The sequence below is a fragment of the Solenopsis invicta genome, chromosome 13 (genome assembly GCF_016802725.1).
Source record: "Solenopsis invicta isolate M01_SB chromosome 13, UNIL_Sinv_3.0, whole genome shotgun sequence".
In the NCBI taxonomy this organism is placed as follows: Eukaryota; Metazoa; Arthropoda; class Insecta; order Hymenoptera; family Formicidae; genus Solenopsis; species Solenopsis invicta.
In genome coordinates, this window is record NC_052676.1 from 11,971,977 (window position 1) to 11,995,318 (window position 23,342).

Genomic DNA, 23,342 nt, shown 5'->3' on the forward strand with positions numbered 1-23,342 from the left:
ACACAAAAGATACTGGACGACAGGGTGAGAGAATCAAGGAAAACCCTTAGACAAGCCATCACCAAAGCTAAAGGAGTAGCATGGGAGGAACTTCTAACCACCGTAAACGAAGACCCATGGGGAAAGCCGTACCGAATCGTTACAAAAAAACTGAGAAAATCAGGACCGCCAATATGCGAAACACTGCCCGCTGAAATTGTAGAAGATATCGTGGACGCGCTGTTCCCCAAATATAACATGGCGATTAGGAGAGAAATGGGCAGTGTCCGAAAATGAGGTAGCCGAGACGATAAAAAAAATAAGTAACAATAAGGCCCCTGGACCAGACGGTATAATGGGTGCCGCCATTAAAATCACTCAGGGATGGTTTTTACGGCTGTGGTGTCGATGCTTTAACAAATGTCTCAGGGAGGGCGTATTCCCCGAAGAATGGAAGACGGCCCGTTTGGTTCTCCTCAAGAAAGGGGGAAAACCTGAAAGAACACCCTCATCATATAGGCCTCTGTGCCTCCTGGCAGAGGGAGGAAAACTATTCGAGCGCATTCTGGCCAACAGAATCACGGCACATCTCGTGGAATCTGAGGGACTATCCGATCAGCAATACGGGTTTCGCGGTGGTAGATCAACCGTAAACGCCATTGAACAGGCGAGAGACCTTATTGTAGAAGGGGTTGAAGTTGAGGGCGTCTCAATAGCAATTAGCTTAGATATAGCGAACGCCTTCAACTCTTTGCCCTGGGAGAAAATCTTGGAGGCACTCGAAGCAAAAGGACTACCAAACTATTTGCGAAGAATCGCAGGAGGATACTTCAAGGACCGCACCTTGATGTACATTAATGAACAAGCGCAAATAAGACGGCGTCCCATGTCATGTGGAGTCTCACAGGGCTCAGTGTTAGGTTCACTCTTTTGGAACATTGGTTATAATACCGTCCTAGAACTAGAGCTACCAGAATTATGCACAGCCATCTGCTACGCGGACGACACTCTGATCATCGCGGCAGATGAAACACCCGACACTGCAGTAACACGCGCCGAGGTGGCGATGGCTGGCATTTGCGGTAGAATTCGAGAATTGGGACTAAAGGTGGCAGCTGAGAAATCAGAGGTGATTATGTTCGTACGCAGACCAGTTAAAATACTGAACCAACACGCCATATGGATAGACGGGCATCTGATAGCAACGAAAGACAGCATGAAATACCTAGGACTAGTCATCGATAAAAAGTGGATATTCAAGCATCATCTTTCAATGATAATCCCGAAGGCCGAGGGAATGGCTGCGTCACTCATGAGACTGATGCCCAATTTACGGTGACCAGCCGAAAGAAAAAGACGCATCTACGTAAATGTTGTGAACTCGGTAATATTGTACGCTTCGCCGTTATGGGCAGAGGCTGTGAAGAAAAGAACTCCGAAGGAACAAATGAGGCGGCTCAAAAGGAACATGGCTCTACGCGTAATATCCGCATATAGAACAGTGTCGCATGAGACAGCGGCCATAATGGCGGGACAGATTCCAATTGAAATTATGGCAGATGAAAGGGCTAGATTATACCATAGGATGTGTGCTCTCAGGGAACAGGACGTACCCATTACCAGGAGACTCCGTACAGGAATCGGTAATCTGAAAAGATCCGCCTCCATTGACACTTGGAAGGAACGCTTGGAGGAAGAAGGAGATTACTTACCGGGCGCTCGGGTGAGGGAACACCTGATCCCAATTCTGAAGGACTGGATAAACAGGGATAGGAATAGCGGCCTATTTTTCAGAACACAAATTATAACTGGACATGGTTGTTTTAACGTATATCTATATAAAATTGGAAGAGCGATGTCTCCCATCTGCGCACACTGCAATAAAGATTTTGACACAGCGAACCACACGCTATTAAGTTGTACCGAATGGAACACACAGAGAGAGACATTGGAAGAGACTTTTAACAGGAACTTTACACTTGGAACTATCTTCGCGGCTAGTTTGGAGAACCCTGCAAAGTGGAGAACCTTCACCGATTTCTGTGAAGGCGTAATGTCAATAAAAGAGGAGGCTGAAAGGGTCAGGCAGAGAATGACGGGAATACAACCTCGCTGCCGAAGGCCGGCCCGGGCTAGAATTAGACCTGCTCCTTGAGCAGTCAGTATGCAGACGACTTTCTCCTCATTGCAGGACACAGCGGCCATACCCCATCCCTCCAATACTCTTCCAAGGAGATCTTAAAAGAAGAAGCCAAAAACGAAATTCTGAATAAAACCTCACTCAGTTAGGATCATCACTGGTTAGGACTGCCCGTTTATTATGGCGTGGAGTAATCAATGCAGGGACGAGCACTCTACTGATTGATATAGCGTATTGTTGACCGGGGGGTGCCCAAAAGTCCCATGAGGATGCACATGAGGAGAAGTTTTTAGGGGGTAGGCGATGCGGATGGAATCGTAGCGATGTATCCGCATCGAATCCCTCACACCCCGGAGTAACGGGCCCCGGGGCGTCTTCCCTCCTTCGTCGGATGAGGGCGGTCAGTACGGCTGACCGGTGGGAGTTGGTACCGGCAGAGTTAGTTCTCTGACGGTCCGTCCCACCGGCCAGTTTGGCCTGCTATCCCCCGTCGTAGATAGGGGCCTGCAAAGATTTTCCTCTTCTCCCGTAACCAAAAAAAAAGGTTAGAATAAATTACATAATTTTTGTGTTTTTAAAGCAGGCATTTTGTGTTTTTAATTCTCTACTTTAAATACACAACATGCTTGTTTGAAAAACACAAAAATTCTATAATTATTGGGTTTTTAAAGCAGGCATTTTGTGTTTTAATTCTAAGCTATTTGACCAGGCAAATGCAGGCAAATGCTATTTGCCTAGTCAGATACTATTTTCCTAAAATTGCTATTTGCCTACGACATATATATATATATATATATATATATATATATATATATTTATACTTGCTTACAATACAAAATGAATATACGCATTTGGCCTAAGTAACTTTATTTTGTAATCATACACATACTTTATGTATAGTGTATATATATAAAATAGTATGTATATGATTACAAAATAAAATTACTTAGGCCGAATGCGTATATTTATTTTGTATTGTAAGCAGTTTTTAGAATATTAGGATTTTATTTTACACTAATATGTATTATAATCAACACTAATTTTACATTGTAAACAACTTATTAAGCTTTATTTCATTATAATGAACTGGAATTAAAATGTAAATTTACCTCGATTGGTATAATTTAGTAAGTTATAGTTCATTCAATTAGTATAGAAGACGTATCAGTGAAAACATTATTACTTCTAAGACTCAACTTCTGTTGTTCGGGATCGCGGCTGGTCAGGCGCATCACGCTCATCGCGCGTGACGGCTCTTTTCCCGCTCGCTCGGCGGAATGCTGCTGGCGAGCGGTGAGGCCGTGCTTGCCGAGTGGCGAATTCCTGGTTCTGACAAACAATAACAGCGAGCCTTCTCGAAGGATCTACGGACTTCAGTAACCGTCGTATTTACTGAATTCCTACCGGGGTCTTTCGGGGAGGATCGCTGTTCATATAAGGAGAAAATCTCGGGTGCGGCTCGCAGTTCCTGGAGAGCAATTCGCGCGACTTATAATCGACGCTGTAGGCCGATCTGCTTTGGCTAACCGGAATCCACTTCTGGCCGTCCCCTTTTTTCGTTTCCCGCCGAATTTTCGCTGCTCTGCTTTTCACTCGCTAAACATCTCCGCTCGCGCACATTCGCTGGTCCTTCGAGCCGGATTCTCTTGTTGCTGGTGCCGGTGTTGGAGTGAGTGCAGTGACGGTGAAGTGACTCAAGAATCCTGCAAGCGGCATCCGTTGTTGGAGTGAAATGAGTCACCCTGTGGAAGATCTCGTGCAAGCACAGCACGATTTGTTCGGGCTTCTTTCGCGATCGTACGAGAATATGAAGAAGGCCGGAGAAGCGAATATAACGCTCGGGCTATTGGAAGCCCGCCTCCAGACGTTGGAGGGTTATTGGAGCAAATTTGTGACACGGCATGAGCAGTTGCTCATGGAGTACGGAGACGTCCTTGAGGAGCACGAGTATGTGACTGAGGACTTGATGCTCAAGGCCGATATTTCGTACCATACACAAAAGGGCAAATATCTGGACGACGTACGTGCGATAATTGGACCGGTCAATTCGGCAGTCGCCTCGCCCGCTGCCGCCGTCGCAGCCGCTGCTCCCGCCGTCGCGGTGGCTGCTCCCGTCGCTACGAAGTTACCTCGCATCTCCATACCTCAGTTTTCTGGGCGTTATGAAGACTGGCCAGCTTTTCGCGACCTCTTTACTTCTCTGGTGGTCCGCAATCCGTCCGCCACGTCGGTGGAGAAATTGCACTACTTGAAGACGAGCTTGAAGGGGGAAGCGGAACAAGTGACTCGACAACTGCCGACAACGGAAGCGAACTTTGAGCGTACCTGGCGTGCTTTGGTCGATCATTATGAGAACAGGAGACTCCTGGTGCGGTCCTACATCTCCAGGTTGCTGTCATTGACCAAGATGAAAGGTGAGTCTGCTGCCGAGTTGCGCAAAATTTATCATTGCGTGCAGACCACCTTAGGCTCATTGGAAGGGATCGGTCGACCCTTAGCGCGGAGTGACGATCTTTGCGTGCAGTTAATCACTGAGCTTCTTGACACGGTATCGCGACGCGAGTGGGAGACACAGCTTAGCCGGACGACGGAACCACCGTCTCTCGATGAGTTGCTCGTTTTCGTCAGCCAACGGATGCGTACACTCGAGTCGCTCGCACCCGCGAAAAACGAGGCTAGCCCGTCCAAGGCTTGCTCAAGTTCTGCCCGATCGAGGGCCGCGTTGCAAGTCCGTAAGCAGGAAAGTCAACGAGGCCGTTGCTTTCTCTGCAATAGTGAGCATTACGTGCGACAGTGCGAGAAGTATCTCGGGAAGTCGGTGGCGGAGCGCAGGCAGTACGTGGAGGCGAGTGGCTTATGCTTGAACTGCCTCGGAAGGCATAAGTTGGCCGAGTGCCCATCGCAAAAAACATGTTTATCGTGCAGTGAGCGTCACCACTCGACGTTGCATGACGCCTTTGTTGCCGTCGCAGCGGTCACGGTGCACGCTACGACGCCGAGACCGGCGGCGGCTGTCGCTACGCTGATGATGACCGCACGCGTCCGCGTAACCGACCGGCACGGTGTTGATCACTTTACGCGGGCTCTAATCGATCCTGGAGCGGAGTCATCGCTGGTGACGGAGTCGCTGGCACAGCGACTCCGATTGCCTCGCTCACAGGCTTCCGTGGCGGTGTTCGGAGTCGGTGGCGTCCAGACGGGTGTTGCACGCGGGCAGATCGACTTGCGCGTCTCGCATCGTCGAGAGGGCTCCCCGATTGTTGTGTCGGCACTGATATTCCCTCGCCTGCCGCTCTACGAGAGCGATATGCGGGTTAACGTTTCAGGATGGTCCCATCTGGCGGGCCTAACTCTCGCTGACCCGGACTTCCTGAGGGCGGACCCAGTGGACCTCCTCTTGAGCGCAAACGTGTATGCCACCATCCTCCGGACCGGCCTGCGGAGGGGCGGACCAGGCCAGCCTGCGGCGCAGCGGACATCACTGGGCTGGCTTCTGGTGGGGCCCGTCAGCGCGGCGGAGACTCCTTCACGTGCTCTGGCCTTGCATTGTCGTGTTGAGGACGATCTCACTTCGTTGGTGAGAGGATTCTGGCAGCAGGAGGAGCTCTCGGTGGGACCGGCGCCTCTTACTTCGTCTGAACAGGAGTGTGAGGACTTGTTCAGTCATTCACACCGCCGACAGGACGACGGCCGCTACGTCGTTCGTCTCCCGGTGGTCAATCCGCTGCCTGAATTAGCGGCTACCAGGCGCGCTGCCTTGCGCGCCCTTACAGGGATGGAGAAGAGGTTCACTCGCGATGACCGACTGCGCGAGCTGTACCTCGACTTCATGCGGACGTACGAGGAACTCGGACATATGGTTCGCTCGGACGCCGCGACGGGAACCCGAGTGAGCTATTTACCTCATCATGGTGTACTGCGTGAGGCCAGCTCGACCACTAAGCTGCGCGTGGTGTTTAATGGCTCTACGACGGTTTCCTCCGGAGAGTCGCTGAATCGGAGCCTCCTGGTGGGCCCGAATCTGTTACCTCCACTTGCTGACGTCTTACTGCGCTGGCGATTGCATCGCTATGTCCTGGCCACGGACGTAGAGAAGATGTATCGCCAAATTCTGGTCCACCCTGAGGACCGGGACCTCCAGCGCGTCCTTTGGCGGTATAGCATCCGGGATAAGGTGGCGGAGTTCCGCCTTAACACCGTGACATACGGTTTAGCCTGTGCACCGTTCCTGGCTATGCGCACTCTCCGCCAGCTGGCCGACGATGAAGCGGACACCTATCCTTTAGCCGCTCGTGCTCTACGCCGGGACGTTTATATGGACGACGTTCTGACAGGCGCCTCAAGCCTGGAGGAGGCGCTGGAGTTGCGACAACAGCTGACCGACATGTGCATGGCGGGCGGCTTCCCCCTGCGCAAGTGGTCAGCTAACGAGTCGCGAATCTTGCGGGACGTTCCGGCGGAGCACCGCATGCAGCAGGCGCTGCGGGATTGGGGACCGCCCGAGACGCACGGGACCTTGGGCTTGCAGTGGCATCCCGTCTCTGACGAATTTTCATTCGCCATTCCGGCGATCTCTTTGACCGACGTGACTAAGAGGTCGGTGCTGTCCTTGACAGCCCGGCTGTTTGATCCTTTAGGTTGGCTGGCGCCGGTTGTGGTACGGGCTAAGATTGCCTTCCAGTCGACTTGGCTGATGAGTCTTGGCTGGGACGACCCTCTCGACGAGACCAATAGACAAATGTGGCGCGAGTACGAGGCGGGACTCCCCCTTCTACGGAGTGTGCGGGTTCCGCGACGATTGGATGCGGGTTTGTCGATCGGCGACGCGGAGCTCCATGGGTTTGCCGACGCCTCGGAGCGAGCCTACGCCGCTGTCATCTACTTGCGGACTAGCTCCGGTGCGTCCTGGAGAACCTGCCTCGTTGCGGCCAGAACTAAGGTCGCGCCCATAAAACCTGTGACGCTACCTAGGCTGGAGTTGTGCGCCGCTACCCTCCTGGCGAGACTGGCGTCACACGTTCGCGCCACTCTCGGTCTTGATCGGACGGCGATGCACCTGTGGTCGGACTCAACGGTCGCCCTGGGCTGGATACGCGGCCACCCGACACGGTGGAAGACCTTTGTGGCAAACCGCGTTGCCGAAATTCAGACCAGGGTCTCTGACGCTCAGTGGCATCATGTGCCTGGCCCGGATAATCCAGCTGACTGCGCTTCCCGCGGACTTGCGCCGGGAGAGCTGGTGCCACACCAGCTCTGGTGGCGGGGTCCGCGTTGGCTCCGGGCGGAGTCGACGTCCTGGCCTGAGGCTGACCGAGGGACTCCCCGTGACGGCTGGCCGGAGGAGAGAGTTCACGCGCGAGCGGCCAGGACCACGCCCGTCAGCGTGAAGGAGCCTGCTGAGCTCTTGCGCTTCTCGAGCCTCAATCGTCTGCTGAGAGTGACATCGTGGTGCCGACGCTGGCTTCGTCTTAGACCGACTGCTACGCCCGCGGCCATAGAGGACGGCCGGGGTCGATATGGAGGCAAGCTACTGACGGACGAGCTGGAGGAGACGAGGTTAGCTTGGATTCGACAAGTCCAGGCTGACCACTACCGGTTGGAGCTGGGAGTCGTGCGGCGGGGTCAGCCTCTGCCGACGTCCAGCCCTCTTGCCCGATTTACCCCCCTTTTAGGTCACCAGGGTCTACTGCGCGTGGGAGGTCGCCTTAAGCACGCGCTTCTCGCTTATGACGAGCGACATCCGGCGCTGCTGCCTGGGGACTCTCATTTTGCCCGGCTGGTGGTGGAGGACTGCCACCGACGCACGTTGCACGGCGGCGTTCAGATGACCCTGGGGATGGTTCGTCAACGATACTGGGTTCCTCGTGGACGCGCGGTGGTGAAGAAGTGGCTGCACCGTTGCGTGGTTTGCACTCGATGGCGGGCGACCACTCCCCAGCAGCTAATGGGCAGCCTTCCACGGGAGAGAGTAACAGCGGGGAGGCCCTTCCTCGACACCGGCGTTGACTACGCCGGCCCAATTCAGCTGCGAACAACCAAAGGACGAGGCCAGCGGGCCTACAAAGGATTCATCGCGGTCTTCGTCTGCCTGTCTACCCGTGCCGTGCACCTGGAAGCGGTGTCCGACTACACTGCCGACGCTTTTCTGGCGGCCTTGCGTCGGTTCGTTTCGCGCCGTGGTCTCTGTCTAACCCTCCGGAGCGATTGCGGAACCAACTTCGTCGGCGCCGACGCGCAGTTGCGGAGTTTCTTCGCCCCTGGTAGCCCTGAGTTGCATCGGATCGTCGGACAGCTTGCCAGCGATCGTATTCGGTGGCAGTTCAATCCTCCGTCGGCGCCTCATTTTGGCGGAATTTGGGAGGCCGCCGTAAAGTCCTTGAAGCATCACCTGCGGCGAGTGTTGGGTGACGCGACCCTAACGTTCGAGGAAATGAGCACCCTCCTCGCCCAGGTGGAAGCCTGTCTGAATTCGCGACCGCTCCAGGCCTTGTCCGACGATCCTGATGACCTCGCCGCCCTCACGCCGGGTCATTTCTTGGTGGGATCCCCTCTTACGGCCGTGCCTGAGCCTTCAATGCGGGAGTTGCCGGCGAGCCGCTTGACTCGCTGGCAGCTTCTGCAACAAATGCGTGACCATTTCTGGGACCGATGGTCCCGTGAGTATCTTCACTCCCTCGTCCATCGACCGAAGTGGCGGAGGGAGGTCGCAGATTATCGAGTGGGACGCCTGTGTCTCCTCCGAAATGAGAGCACTCCTCCGTCGCGCTGGCCACTCGCGCGAATCGTGCGGGTGCACGTGGGGGAGGATGGCCAGATTCGCGTCGTCACTGTCCGGACGGCTGCGTCGGAGTTCACGCGACCAGTAGTCAAGCTCATATTATTGCCGGTTGGAGAGGGCGAACAGAACCAGGAGTCGCTTGACTAGCGCCGAGGGTGGTCTCCGGAGACGCTTTAGCATTTTGTAATTATCATTAACTCGACCTGGACCGATCGCCCTGGCTCGGGCGAGGCGGGCGGGATGTTCGGGATCGCGGCTGGTCAGGCGCATCACGCTCATCGCGCGTGACGGCTCTTTTCCCGCTCGCTCGGCGGAATGCTGCTGGCGAGCGGTGAGGCCGTGCTTGCCGAGTGGCGAATTCCTGGTTCTGACAAACAATAACAGCGAGCCTTCTCGAAGGATCTACGGACTTCAGTAACCGTCGTATTTACTGAATTCCTACCGGGGTCTTTCGGGGAGGATCGCTGTTCATATAAGGAGAAAATCTCGGGCGCGGCTCGCAGTTCCTGGAGAGCAATTCGCGCGACTTATAATCGACGCTGTAGGCCGATCTGCTTTGGCTAACCGGAATCCACTTCTGGCCGTCCCCTTTTTTCGTTTCCCGCCGAATTTTCGCTGCTCTGCTTTTCACTCGCTAAACATCTCCGCTCGCGCACATCTGTAATTAAAAATATTAGAAGCATTAAAACAACTTATATTTCTTTATTTTATTATAAACTAGATCTAAATGTTTAATTATCAGAAAAATTTATTGTAATAAAGATAAAGCAATAACAGTTGTGATTTAGATTCAGTTTTGTGAAAGCGAATTACCTCTAAGACTCAACTTGTGTACTCAAAAATATTACAAGCATTAGAATAAGTTAAATTTCTTTATTTTATCATTATAAACTAGGTGTAAATGTTTAATCACCAGAAATATTCATTAAAATAAAGATAAAGCAAAAACAGTTACGATTTAGATTCAAAGTTTTGAATCACCTAAATGTTTTGCTTTCATAAAACTGAATCTAAATCATTACTGTTATTGCTTTATCTTTATTATAATAAATATTTCTAGTAACTAAACATTTAGACCTAGTTTATAATGATAAAATAAAGAAATTTAAGTTGTTCTAATATTTGTAGTATTTTTAATTACACAAATTGAGTCTTAGAGGTATTTCGCTTTCATAAAACTGAATTTAAATCATAAGTTATTGCTTTATTTTTATTATAATAAATATTCTTGGTGATTAAACATTTAGACTTAGTTTATAATGATAAAATAAAAAATTATAAGTACTAATGCTTGTAATATTTTTAATTACACAAGTTGAGTTTTAAAAGTAGTGTTTTCTCTTTATTTATACTCAACGTTTTTCTTAAATTTTCCACATTGTTTTTACAAAAACTATACACACACGCACGCACGCACGCACGCGCACGCGCGCACACACACACACACACACACTTTCTTTTTTATTAATATTTATTGAATTGTATATATATTTCTTTTTTTTATTGTTTTTATTTTCTTTGTTTACATCTTTTTTATTGTTTGTATAGTATATTGCGTGATTAACTACTTATTTATATCGTTCTTATTTATTTTATATCTTAAATATAACAACCTACTTGCAAATAATACGTTTGAAAAAGAGAGGGAAATGATAAAAGGATGACAAGGGAACAGCCTTTGTACTTGAAATGAAATAGATATATATTTCAAGTTTAGTGAAAGCGAGATACAACATTTTAGTGCAGCGCCAAAGAGCAGATCAATGACTGGTTACCTACTTGCTCGCGCATGTGCAGTTCAATTTCGTACACGCTAAGGTCAAAGATGCTGATAGGGAGTTGCGCTACTGGATATACTGTGCTGCAGATCTACCTCGACTTTCATCCTGCGGACCTTGAGCAGGCGCTGGAAAGGATCAGGAAGGATATCTCGGCGATTGAGCGGTGGGCTCGCGCCTTAAACGCCAGGAAAACCAAGGCTATGCTTCTGGGTAGTACTCGCTACATTAATACCATCCTAGCGAACAACGATATTGCTCTCGAGTTTGACGGTACTCCCATCGAGGTCACCATATCAGGTGGTCAATCTCGGTCTGACCCTTACCAGCACGCTCAATTGAAACGCGCAAGTTAAATCCATATCTCAGCGAGTAAACGGCGTCTTGTGGCGTCTAAAGTATTACAAACACTGTCTGTCGCGTCCTCTGCGTGCTTGCCTTGTGTCCTCTCTGATCTTTCTCTACTTCGATTACTGCTCCGTTGTCATGACCGACATCACCGGACAGCTTAGCATTAAACTCAGGCGGCTGATGAACGCATGCATGCGTGCGTTTCATTTATGATCTTCGCTGGGATGACCACGTCTCTCCCTATTATTCTCAGCTAGGCTGACTACAAGCGGACGATAGAAGATCCTATCTTCTCGGCTGCTTTATTTTTCTTATCCTCCACACCGGCATACCTTCCTATCTTGCCTGTAAGTTATTGCCGTGTCGCAGGCCCAGAGCTACAACAAGAGCCTCTCCTCTGGATCTCGTTGTACCTACTTGTCGCACTTCTACCTTCCAGCGCTTCTTTAACGCAGCAACATCCACCTTTTGAAACTCTCTTCCCATCCGTATACGTGGCGCCGATTTGCTCGACTTTTTCAAACGGGACCTTTTCCGCTTTCTACAGCAACGAGGAGCACCTCAGCCCCTGGATTAATTTATTTATTTACCCTGTTCCTTACTTGGCTACTATAATACATGTATATATCCGTTCTCGCTCATCTTTATTCATTTTTTTTTCTCAACTGCTCTTTTGCTAAATTTTCTATGTCTACGTTACGCACATGTAACAAACCGCTTCCGCGCGACCCCCCCCCGACGGACCGGTCATCGTCCGCAAAACGCCGGCCGAACATCCGCCGAGCGTCAAACGAGGCGCTACGCGCCGATAAACGACTTCAAACGCGCCAATGCGAGCAGCGAGGCATCCGCGCGTCGCGGTTACCGCGCCGCGCACGCGCACCGGCCCCAACCAGCACGGCACGCGCCTCCGTCCGCCCACCACGCAACCGATCTCGAGCGGCGGGGACGCTGGCTCCGACACGAACCAAACCGCCACCGAACGTTCCCGACGTCTCGAGATGCGGGTATAAAAGCGCCGGAGCAGCAAGATGCTGCGCTTCTTCTCCGCCGACTGCTCGGACCGCTACTCCGCCGACTAGTCTCCGAAGAAGTCTCCCGAGGTAGTCCTGGGGTCAAGTGTCTTGGCCTCTGTCGAGCGTTCTCGACGGCTACCACTCTCGTACCCGTCTCCCCTCGCCGAAGCTGGGCTCAAGCGTCTTGGGCTCAGGCAAGCGTACTTGCCCGACCGGCTTTCCTCGACACCGATCCGATCCTACCGCGGCGGCTACAGAAAAACGGGGTAAAGCGTCTTTGCCTCCGTCGAGCGTACTCGACGTAGCCGTCGCATCCCGCCTGCGAGCGAGATCGCAACATAAACAGCTGCGGATTTAAAGGGACGCTCGGCCGAGCGCCGCCCCGCTCCCCGCTGCCGTGCTGATGACCGCGAAAAGCCGAGCACGCGACCTCGCAAGGCCGAAAAACACGAGGCCGCCGGCGCGCCGAAAAGAACGCCGACCGCGTAAACAACGCACCTGCCGTGCGAATAAGCGGCAACCGCGCCGACGACGTTCCCCGCGCCGAAACCGTTGCCCGACGGTATTCCCGATCGCCGCGGTCAAGATAGCCGTCACCCCGCACGCGATACGGCCGACGACGTATCGGCGGTGACACGCCCTCTGTAAATACTAGCTTTAAGACAATTGTATTGGTCCCTTCACTCAATAAAACTTGTACATATTTTACACGTTCAAACACACGAGTCTAATTCTCTCTTAACCCGGATCGTGCCCTGGAATTCCCGACGAGCTACGTCCGTGCGCGATATCTATCCAAGAAAAACGGGTTGTTACATGGCGCCCGAACAGGGACCGTTGCCGTCCGGAGAGAATTAGACCCGCGTTGGCCATGCCAAGAAGCTGGATCTATCGAATAGACCGTACCGCGCTAGAGTCGCACCTCGAAACTCTCAGGCTGGATACAACCGGGAACGTGGACGATCTCCGCCGCCGCTTACGGGAATACGCGACCGCGCATCCCGAATATCAGCCCGCGAACATGCCGCCCCCGGAGGACCACGCCGAGATCCGCATCGAGATACCGGACCCGCCACTCGCCGGCGGGGGACACGCGTCCGACGCCAAGCAAATGAACCAGATCGCGTTCCTTGAGCGGGTCGACGAACTACAGCGAGAGTACGGGTTCTCCGACGCACAGTTATTGCGCGGTCTCCCTGAACTGCTGCGCGGGGAAGCGCTCCTGTGGTACCGCAACAATCGCGACTCCTGGGACGACTGGCAGGCGTTCACCGGCGAATTCCGGGAATATTACTTACCACGGCGATACATCGCCAAATTAAAACGGGACATTCAGGCGCGAAAACAAGGTACCGACGAGCCATACCGCAGGTACGCGACAGAGCTCCTCACCATGATGAGACGCGCCGGCGGGTACGAAAAGGAGAAGCAGCTCGACCTGCTGTACGAAAACCTCCAACCGCGGTACAAGTTATACGTCCGCCGCGACGGCCTCCGCCGAACAACCGACCTGCTCCGTCAGGCGGAGGAGTTCGAGGAAATCAGCTCGCAATGTCGCGATCGCGGCGTCGCCCCCAAGCCAACCGCCACCAACACCGCCGCGATCACGTACGACAAGAACGAATGCTGCTGGCGCTGCAAGCAGCGCGGGCATACCCGGTTCGACTGCCGTCGCATCGCGAAAAAATTCTGCTCCCAGTGCGGGAAAGACGGCGTCTACACACGCGACTGCCACCCGCCGCCGGGAAACGCCACCAGGGCCGGGGAGGCCCTGCCGCACCCCGGCCCTCCGAGTAATATTTAAACCGCGACCGCACATCTACCTCCGCATCGACCGGCACGAGCTCGAGGTCCTCCTGGACTCGGGCTCAGAAGCCTCCTTCGTGAGCCCGGCTACCGCGAACCGTCTGCGACGCCGAGGGCGAGAGATACGACCCGTCACCGGCCAGGTCTACGTGGCGGACGGGTCGAGCGTACCGATTGGGAGATGCATCGTGCTACCGATCGTCATCGACAACCGAGCAATTCCGCACGAGTTCCAAATATTACCAGGACTCGACACCGACGTACTCTTCGGCGTCGATATCATGGCTCGGGCACAAATCGCCATCCCGCCGCCACCGAAACACGCCGCAAGGGCACGCACTCCCCCGCACGCAACCCTCCTGATACGACCCGCGGCCGAAGGGGAGGGAGAACAGGAACGCCTGCAAGCCTTCCTCGCCGAAGAACTCCCACGATTCGAAGCCGTACACGGACCGACCGACCGCCTGCAACACACGATACGCGTCAGAAATCATCCGCCGATTAAGCAACGGTACCGCCCTCGGAATCCGGCGATGCAGGCCATCATCGACCGCGAGGTCGACGAAATGCTCCGTAACGGAATCATCGAGCCGTCGCAAAGCGCGTGGAGCTCACCTATCGTGATCGTGAGGAAAAAAGACGGCAAACCACGCTTTTGCATCGATTTCCGCAGGGTGAACGATGTGACCGAACGCGACGCGTATCCGCTGCCACAGATTGCCGCGACGCTGGATAAACTTCGCGGCGCGCAATTCCTGACCACGCTCGACCTGGAAAGCGGCTACTGGCAGGTGCCGCTAGCACCGGAAAGCCGACCAATTACCGCGTTCACGGTACCCGGACGCGGACTAATGCAGTTCCGCGTAATGCCCTTCGGACTGCATTCCGCGCCCGCCACGTTCCAACGGTTACTGGACGGCATACTAGGCCCGGAGCTAGAACCTAGCGTGTTCGTCTACCTAGACGACATTATCGTCGTTAGCCGAACCTTCGACGAGCACCTCGACACCCTGCGAGAAGTCTTTTCGCGACTAAGGTCCGCCCGACTCCGGCTTAACCCCGCGAAATGCCGGTTCTGTACGACAACAATCAAGTATCTCGGACACGTCGTGGACCGCGAGGGCATACGAACCGACCCGGAAAAGACCAACACGATCGTGGAGTGGCCGGTACCGCACACCGTGCGGCAAGTACGCCAATTCCTCGGCATCGCCTCGTGGTACCGACGATTTATACGCGACTTCGCGACCCTCGCCGCCCCGCTAACCGCACTCACTCGCAAAAACACCGCCTGGAGGTGGGGAACCTCGGAGCAGGAGGCATTTGACGCCCTAAAGAGAACGCTCACGACCGCGCCGGTATTGGCCTGCCCGGATTTCGAGAGACAATTCGTCTTACAAACGGACGCGTTTACGACCGGCCTGGGGGCCGTACTAACACAATACTTCCCCGAGGGCGAGCGCGTGATCGCATATGCCAGTCGTACCCTGAATTCCGCCGAACGAAACTTCAGCGCGACGGAGCTGGAGTGTCTCGCGATACTGTGGGGAATACGCCGAATGAGGGATTACCTCGAGGGCTATCGCTTTAAGGTCGTGACCGACCACCAGTCACTACGCTGGCTACAAAAACTCGATTCGCCCACCGGCCGACTCGGACGGTGGGCATTCGAGTTACGCCAATACGACTTCGACGTTCAGTACCGCAAAGGAGCGTTGAACAAGGTAGCCGATGCCTTGTCCCGCCGACACGCCGTCAACGTCATCGCGGACCCCCGATGCCCGTGGTACCGGAAATGGTGGGGAACCGCACGCGACACGCCGCACGACGCTCCCGACTTCCGCATCGAAGACGGGAAATTATACAAACACGTGCTACATACCCTCGACTTGTCCGAAACGCCGAGCGACGCACAGTGGAAAGAGTGCGTCCCCCGCGAAGGACGCACCGAGATCCTGCGGCGGTGTCACGACGAGCCGACCGCCGGACATCTCGGGATCGCCAAGACCATCTCGCGCATCGCCGTACAGTATCACTGACCCGGCATGTTCCGCGACATAGCCCAATACGTGCGGCAGTGCGAGACATGCCTGGCTCACAAAGCGGAGCAGCGCCGACCCGCCGGACTGCTCCACCCGACCGTAATTACGCGACCGTGGCAACAAGTTGCCATCGACCTCATAGGACCGTTACCGCGATCCTCCCGGGGCCACACGTGGCTCCTCACTATGCAAGACCGGTTCACCAAATGGCTCGAGATGCGTGCTCTCCGCCGCGCCACCGCACAGAACGTGACAGCCGCCCTCACGGAAGCTATCGTGCTCCACCACGGATGCCCCGACGAAATCCTCTCCGACAACGGGACCCAGCTGCGTTCGGCCTCACTGACCCAGCTTCTGCAGAAACTGCAGATCCGCCACCGATTAACGCCAGCGTACGCCCCGCACTGTAATCCGGTCGAACGCACGAATCGGTCCGTAAAAACAATGATCAGCCTGTACGTAAAAAAGGACCACCGCAAGTGGGACACATACCTCGCTGAGCTGCAGTTCGCTTACAATACAGCAGTGCACAAAGCAACGGGGCATACGCCGGCGTTCCTAAACCACGGCCGCGAACTGCGACGTCCGGGAGAACGCGCGGCATCGAACGACGCAGAGGCGCCGCACGCGCTGCAACGACGCCTACGCGAGGCGTACGAAGTCGTGCGCATAAAGCTTGCCCGAGCGTTTCAAAGGCAAGAACGATACTATAATCTGCGCCGCCGGAATTGGCGACCGCGGCTAGGCGAATGGGTATGGAAACGCGACCGCCCGTTGTCGCGGCGCGCGGATGCCTTCAACGCAAAACTCGCGCCAAAATACATCGGACCGCTAGAAATCCGGAAAATCATCTCACCCGTCGTTATAGTCGACCTCCGGAGCAAAAGGGGGAAGTGGTACCGACACACGCACATTCAAGATCTGAAGCCGGCCCCCACTCCACGAGCCGACGGTGACACCGACACCGAGGATGAAAACAATGCGGCCGAAGATGACAACACCAATCTGGGGGAAGGACGTCCGTCCGAATTTGAACGTAACGGCCCAGGCATCGCAGAGCTCACTTTGACGCGAGCCATGGCAAGCGACGCAGCAGCCGACGATATTCTGAGCATCATCAGGGACTTTCTGGGCGAACCCGTGGCCGAGTACGACCCGGAGCGACCCGGCATGGACGAAGCCGGACCAAGCCAGTCACGGCCAACCTCTGGAACTGGACCCAGCCAGTCCACCGAGCCGAAAGAACAGCCGCGGAAACCAGCCGCTATAGCCGGTGTCAGACGGGGCCAGCTACGACAGCCGTCCGACCGCCAGACGCAGACCAAGATCTCCTGGCTCACAACGACACCACCGCCGCCAATACCGCGGCCGATAGCGACACGGCCGGAAAAACCGCAGCCGTCCCTCAACCCGATCCGACTGATGGGGCCGCTGCTGCCACCACCTGTACCAGTGGAAGTCGCACCGGGCATCACGGTAGAGGTACCGTACTTCGCCATCCACTCCGGCCGCGAATACAAGGCCAGACTCGGAGCTCGACGGTGGCACTTACGCTTCGACCGTGCCGGACGACTCCGATCATGCCGAGAGAAGTCCTACGACACTCCCCGCACACCGGGAAAATAAATAGTATGCCTCTAATTTCAGGCATTCTTAGGAAGGGGGTGGTGTAACAAACCGCTTCCGCGCGACCCCCCCGACGGACCGGTCATCGTCCGCAAAACGCCGGCCGAACATCCGCCGAGCGTCAAACGAGGCGCTACGCGCCGATAAACGACTTCAAACGCGCCAACGCGAGCAGCGAGGCATCCGCGCGTCGCGGTTACCGCGCCGCGCACGCGCACCGGCCCCAAACCGGCACGCGCTAGCGACGTGCTCACGCGCCTCCGTCCGCCCACCACGCAACCGATCTCGAGCGGCGGGGACGCTGGCTCCGACACGAACCGAACCGCCACCGAACGTTCCCGACGTCTCGAGATGCGGGTATAAAAGCGCCGGAGCAGCAAGATGCTGCGCTTCTTCTCCGCCGACTGCTCGGACCGCTACTCCGCCGACTAGTCTCCGAAGAAGTCTCCCGAGGTAGTCCTGGGGTCAAGTGTCTTGGCCTCTGTCGAGCGTTCTCGACGGCTACCACTCTCGTACCCGTCTCTCCTCGCCGAAGCTGGGCTCAAGCGTCTTGGGCTCAGGCAAGCGTACTTGCCCGACCGGCTTTCCTCGACACCGATCCGATCCTACCGCGGCGGCTACAGAAAAACGGGGTAAAGCGTCTTTGCCTCCGTCGAGCGTACTCGACGTAGCCGTCGCATCCTGCCTGCGAGCGAGATCGCAACATAACAGCTGCGGATTTAAAGGGACGCTCGGCCGAGCGCCGCCCCGCGCCCCGCTACCGTGCTGACGACCGCGAAAAGCCGAGCACGCGACCTCGCAAGGCCGAAAAACACGAGGCCGCCGGCGCGCCGAAAAGAACGCCGACCGCGTAAACAACGCACCTGCCGTGCGAATAAGCGGCAACCGCGCCGACGACGTTCCCCGCGCCGAAACCGTTGCCCGACGGTATTCCCGATCGCCGCGGTCAAGATAGCCGTCACCCCGCGCGCGATACGGCCGACGACGTATCGGCGGTGACACGCCCTCTGTAAATACTAGCTTTAAGACAATTGTATTGGTCCCTTCACTCAATAAAACTTGTACATATTTTACACGTTCAAACACACGAGTCTAATTCTCTCTTAACCCGGATCGTGCCCAGGAATTCCCGACGAGCTACGTCCGTGCGCGATATCTATCCAAGAAAAACGGGTTGTTACACACATATTTCTATGTTTTTATTTACGCATATATTTTCTACGTCTTTATTTACGCATATATACATGTAAACACATACTCATATTCTTATTTTTGCTTTTACTTTTCCGTACATATTATTACCTTTCTGCCTGCTTACTTTATTACCATATCACGCTCATTTTGATTTATATTATTTTATCTTGCGCCTGGATAATGTCTTCTGTTTGCATCTTATCTTTTTTATTTACTATATATTCTTTCTTTGTTACTTTTATTTTTATTATTTTTATTTTTTATTTGTTATTAGTTGTAAGTTTGCTTGTCAATGACATTCTTTTGCATGTATTACTTTTTATTTTTATTTTTGCTATCAGTCAGTATGAGTGCATCTGCACCTTTTCTTGTACTTACTCTGTATCTACCTGCTCTTAGAGGGCTAGTCCTAGGGCAGCAATAAAAGCTTATTCATTCATTCATTCTCTTTCTCTCTCTCTCTTTCTCTCTGCGTTTATTTTTTAAGCACGCGTTTGAAATATGTTAATTTTGACTTAAAAGGGATATTCTTTTACACATAAAAAGTTATTAAAGGAAAGGCGTCAAATAGGTAAATAACGTTTTTAAATCTAGCATTATTTCAGTGTCAATGCATGAGTTGATAAATAAATAAAGAAAGAATGAGAATAAGAATGTGATAGTGGTTTTGAGAGAGCGGGTGAGAGAGAGGGGGGAAAGAGAGGAAAGCAGTGTTTGATCTGTCACTGCGATCGCCCCACGTAATCGCCCGTATTGAACGGTGAGTTGCGCCGGCCCTGTCTCTCCGCTATACGCGCCCGATTATTGGATAACTATTTCTCCTTAACCCGGCGTGAGTGTGGTGGAAAAAGATTACTTTGAGTATGTGGCGGGGTGTGACATACCCCAACACAATAGTGTCTGTAAAATTTTAAATGCACCAGAATCACGTCAAATAACTGCAATATATTATAAAAGGGGATAATATAAGAAACAATTTCAATAACAAGCAAATAATATTAATTGTATTTTAATACAATTACTTGAGATAGCAATGGCACTGGTTTTTGGTTACAAAAATCAAAACGCTCATTTAGAAGAGCCACTAAGATTAATAAGTTTTTACTTAAACTAAAAAAACTCTAAAAACATAAACAACATGAGATCTTGAACAAACTAAACATATAAAAACTTATTATATCATTGAGAAACATCTTAGGAACTAGAATCGAAATTAGCACAGTCTTTGCAAGAAAAAATTGCATGATCCAAACATATGGCTTTTTCACAGCATGCACATGCATATTTAGTCTTTCGATCTTTGCGGCGTGAACAGTCAAGACATCTATCATAACGTCCAGGAGTATTTTGGAGTAATGGGCGCAATGGTTCATTGATTTGAGAAAAAATTTTCTGACGTATGTTTACGGGGATATTTTTTTTATCTACTCGTAGTCGCAAATGCGTATACACCAAACTTAATGCCATATTACGGAGAAATTCTGTTCGTGTAGTGTTTTTGTTTACATTTTCTTGAAATATTATGTTTGCATTGATAGCAGCCATATTCAGTATTCCATAAAAGATTGTCATTGGCCAGCGCTTGCTGTTGCGCGAAACATCGTAAGTAGCGCTCAACTCATCAACAACATCGACTCCTGCTTTTGTTGAGTTGTAGAACGTAATAATTTCCGGCTTTTTCTGGTCTCCAGTGCTTTCATCAATCCTATCATCGTGGTGAAGGGTAGACATTGCAATTACCACTTTATTATTTTTAGGGGCATAAGAGACCAAAAAACCTCCTTCTGGAAACAAAACATTGAACTTCCCGGTTCTTTTCTGGTCTTCAAAAAAACAGGTGGAATGCATCTTTTGTTTTTGCGAACTGTTCCAGTGGAAGTCAGCCTATGCTCAGCTAATAGATGAATCATCAATTCGTAACTGGTAAACCAGTTATCAAAAGTTAAATTGCGATTCGACTTTGAAATGGGCTGAATTAGTCTTTCCACTATAGCAAAAGCGCTGTTACTGACAGCGTACGGCCCTGCAGGCTGCTTCCCTGCATAAACTTCTAAATTAAAAATGTAAAAAGACTTAGCATCTACAAGTGCTTGAATTTTGATGCCATACTTAGCAGGTTTGCTTGGTATGTACACACGAAACGAGCATCGCCCTCTAAACGCCAATAACATCTCATCAATTGTCATGTACTCATGTGCTATATAGGATTGTTGGCAGCACCGAACAAATTGGTCAAACAGCCATCTTATATGAGTCAAGTTATCAGTTTTCTTTCGCTCCTCCCTCGTTGATTTGTCATCAAAGCGAATGCAATTTTGCAAAAAGTAAAATCGTTGCAATGACATAGTCGTCCGAAATATATCGACTCCTGTTCCATCCGTCCTCCATAAGTCGTTCAGATTCTGGCGGCTTGATTTATTTAGACCAGCAATGTATAGCAACCCAATAAACGCATCAAGTTCTGTAGCTGTTGTTTCTTTCATGTAATATAGCCTTTTAGGATCGTTGCAATTTGCTTGTCGTCTCAAGATTTCTTCGTTTGTATGGATCAATATAACATTCTTCATTTCCTCGGTGAAAAAAATTTTCCAACATTCAACTTCAGTTTTCGCCTCTTTTGCTGCTCCTTTCACTCCAGGCTTCTCATTAATTATGTTTTCAGCCCGAGTTCGTATATTTGTTCGTGGAGCTTGCTTGTACCACTTTTGGCCATCTTTACATTTGTAATGAGGTGCATGAACTTGGACAGAGGAGCGACGTGTTCTCAGAGATGAAAGTGTGATATTGTCGTCTGAATCCCCATCACTGTCACTTTCTACTTGATCATCATTTATCTCCTGTTCCGTATCAGATTCGAGGTTATGTTCACTACAATTATCAGATACTTCTGACGAGCTTGATTCGTCCGAAGAATTTTCTAATACCTCATGCAGCATGGACCTAAGTCGCCTTTCATCACTTTCCACATCCATTTTTAGCTAAAAAAAGCCGATATTAAGCAGAGAAAGCGAAATAAGCACTAAATAATTTTGTCACGAAATGCACACACGAGCTATGTGGCGGGGTGTGACTAACCCCAAAGACGTTTACACGCGTGTATCATGAGCGCAGGCTGACGCAACACTGCGACCACGTCACTATCCCCTCCCACACTCCCTTAGCTCCAGCTACTCAAAATTGCTAAAATGTCGCAATGACAAATAAAAAAATATACCGATAAAAACAACAGGTGGGGTATGTCATACCCCACCACATTCACGCCGGGTTAAAATTCAAAAATTAAGCTTTGGACAAGTTTTTGCAAAAGAAAAAGTTGTTTCAGAATAACTTTAGGAATATGTCTTTTCAAAAACATAAGGTTATTCTGAATCACCCTGTATATATTTTTTTTTATATATTCAATAATTAACTTGTAAACCTATATGCGCTGCTGAAACATATTCGTGTTTTCCATTTAGCGACATAAACTGACACAAGCATCATATCTTTTATAGTTAGAGGCTATCCAGACAAACTTCCATATAGTTAGAGGCTATCCAGACAAGACTATCCAGGCGAACATAGTCGCATTGTATTTATAAAGAAATTGTTTGGTTCATTTCTTTATGCATTAGCTCATAGACCAATCAATTGTTTTATGCACACGGCTATGCGATTATGCAAGTTTGTCTGGACGGGCCTTTATTGGATGTTGGAAAAAGATACACTGACGCTTGTGTCAACTTGTGTTGTTAAGTAGAAAACACTCTTCTTAAAACATACCCCATAAACTTTTTGCCATTCCACTCTATTTTCTTATGAATTGCCATTTCGTCAATCATTAAAGCACAGACATAAGTTTTACCTTTACTTTTAAAGTATTTATGGATTCAGTATGAAAACCTGATTCACCTGCAACTGATGTATACCACTTTTGCAAGGTTTGAGGATGAGGTAGAATATTATGAAATGTGTCTCTGACATAATTATATGCTCTTAGTGAATAAAAGTTTAAAGTAAGTGCAAAGCTTTTCAGCTCAGCAGGATATGTTCTGGATTTAGATTGCATCATTTGTTTAAATAATATTTTGGTGGAAGCAGGTAAATTGTCCTACAGTGTGGACAAACAGGAAAAAATAAACAGTAAATATACTGTAAGTGAGCAATCGGCTCACTCGGTATAAATTTCAAATCGGCCGCCACTGCAGTGGCGTTGTCAGCGGATTGCTGCCTGCGTATTGCTTGCCTGATTGGCTGCGTGGGTCACGTGACCTTCTGTCTCGTGCCCCAATTGGTTTTGCAAACCACGTGAGACATATACCGCCATGCGATTGGCCCTGCGAGGCTCACTAGCGCGCCCCTGCGGTCTCTCTCATGGGTGTATCATCGCAAGCATCAGACTCGTCGAAGCTCTGGTCAAGTGCGGCATGGCCGCCACGTTTTTCTGTACACGACCGGTGAATAAAGTCGGTTCTGCCATTGTACTCCTGGTGCGCAGTTAATTCCAGTTACCCTCCTGTCCGTCGGTACTTCCGGCTCCTGACACACGAGGGATCGTGACGAGATATTTACTTTCCTAGTATTTTCCGGCTCGCACGTTCTCCTCTCCTTTGTGAGGCGGGATTTTGAAATCCTTTCGGCCCGCTCTTACAT

At 51.4% G+C, this 23,342-nt stretch overlaps 3 protein-coding genes across 3 annotated transcripts; 2 read left to right on the forward strand and 1 right to left on the reverse strand.

Annotated features, from left to right (window-relative positions):
• Positions 1–1,447: 1,447 nt before the first annotated feature.
• Positions 1,448–2,134, forward strand: LOC113005019. Its single transcript, XM_026139865.1, has one exon. The coding sequence runs from the start codon at positions 1,448–1,450 to the stop codon at positions 2,132–2,134; it is 687 nt and encodes a 228-aa protein (XP_025995650.1).
• Positions 2,135–3,328: 1,194 nt separating this feature from the next.
• Positions 3,329–9,561, forward strand: LOC105205174. The gene has a single exon (XM_011174463.3). The coding sequence runs from the start codon at positions 3,852–3,854 to the stop codon at positions 9,042–9,044; it is 5,193 nt and encodes a 1,730-aa protein (XP_011172765.3). The 5' UTR covers positions 3,329–3,851; the 3' UTR covers positions 9,045–9,561.
• A 10,343-nt stretch (positions 9,562–19,904) lies between these two features.
• On the reverse strand, positions 19,905–21,872 carry LOC105206864 (piggyBac transposable element-derived protein 4). Its single transcript, XM_011176325.3, is given in 2 exon segments — positions 19,905–20,485; positions 20,488–21,872. Coding segments are annotated over 2 exon segments (1,776 nt in total). The 5' UTR covers positions 21,683–21,872.
• Between the last annotated feature and the right edge of the window lie 1,470 nt (positions 21,873–23,342).

Excerpts from the sequence above, each read along its gene's own strand:
- LOC105205174 (XM_011174463.3), top strand. The coding sequence starts at position 3,852 with ATGAGTCACCCTGTGGAAGATCTCGTGCAAGCACAGCACGATTTGTTC.
- LOC113005019 (XM_026139865.1), top strand. The coding sequence starts at position 1,448 with ATGGCTCTACGCGTAATATCCGCATATAGAACAGTGTCGCATGAGACA.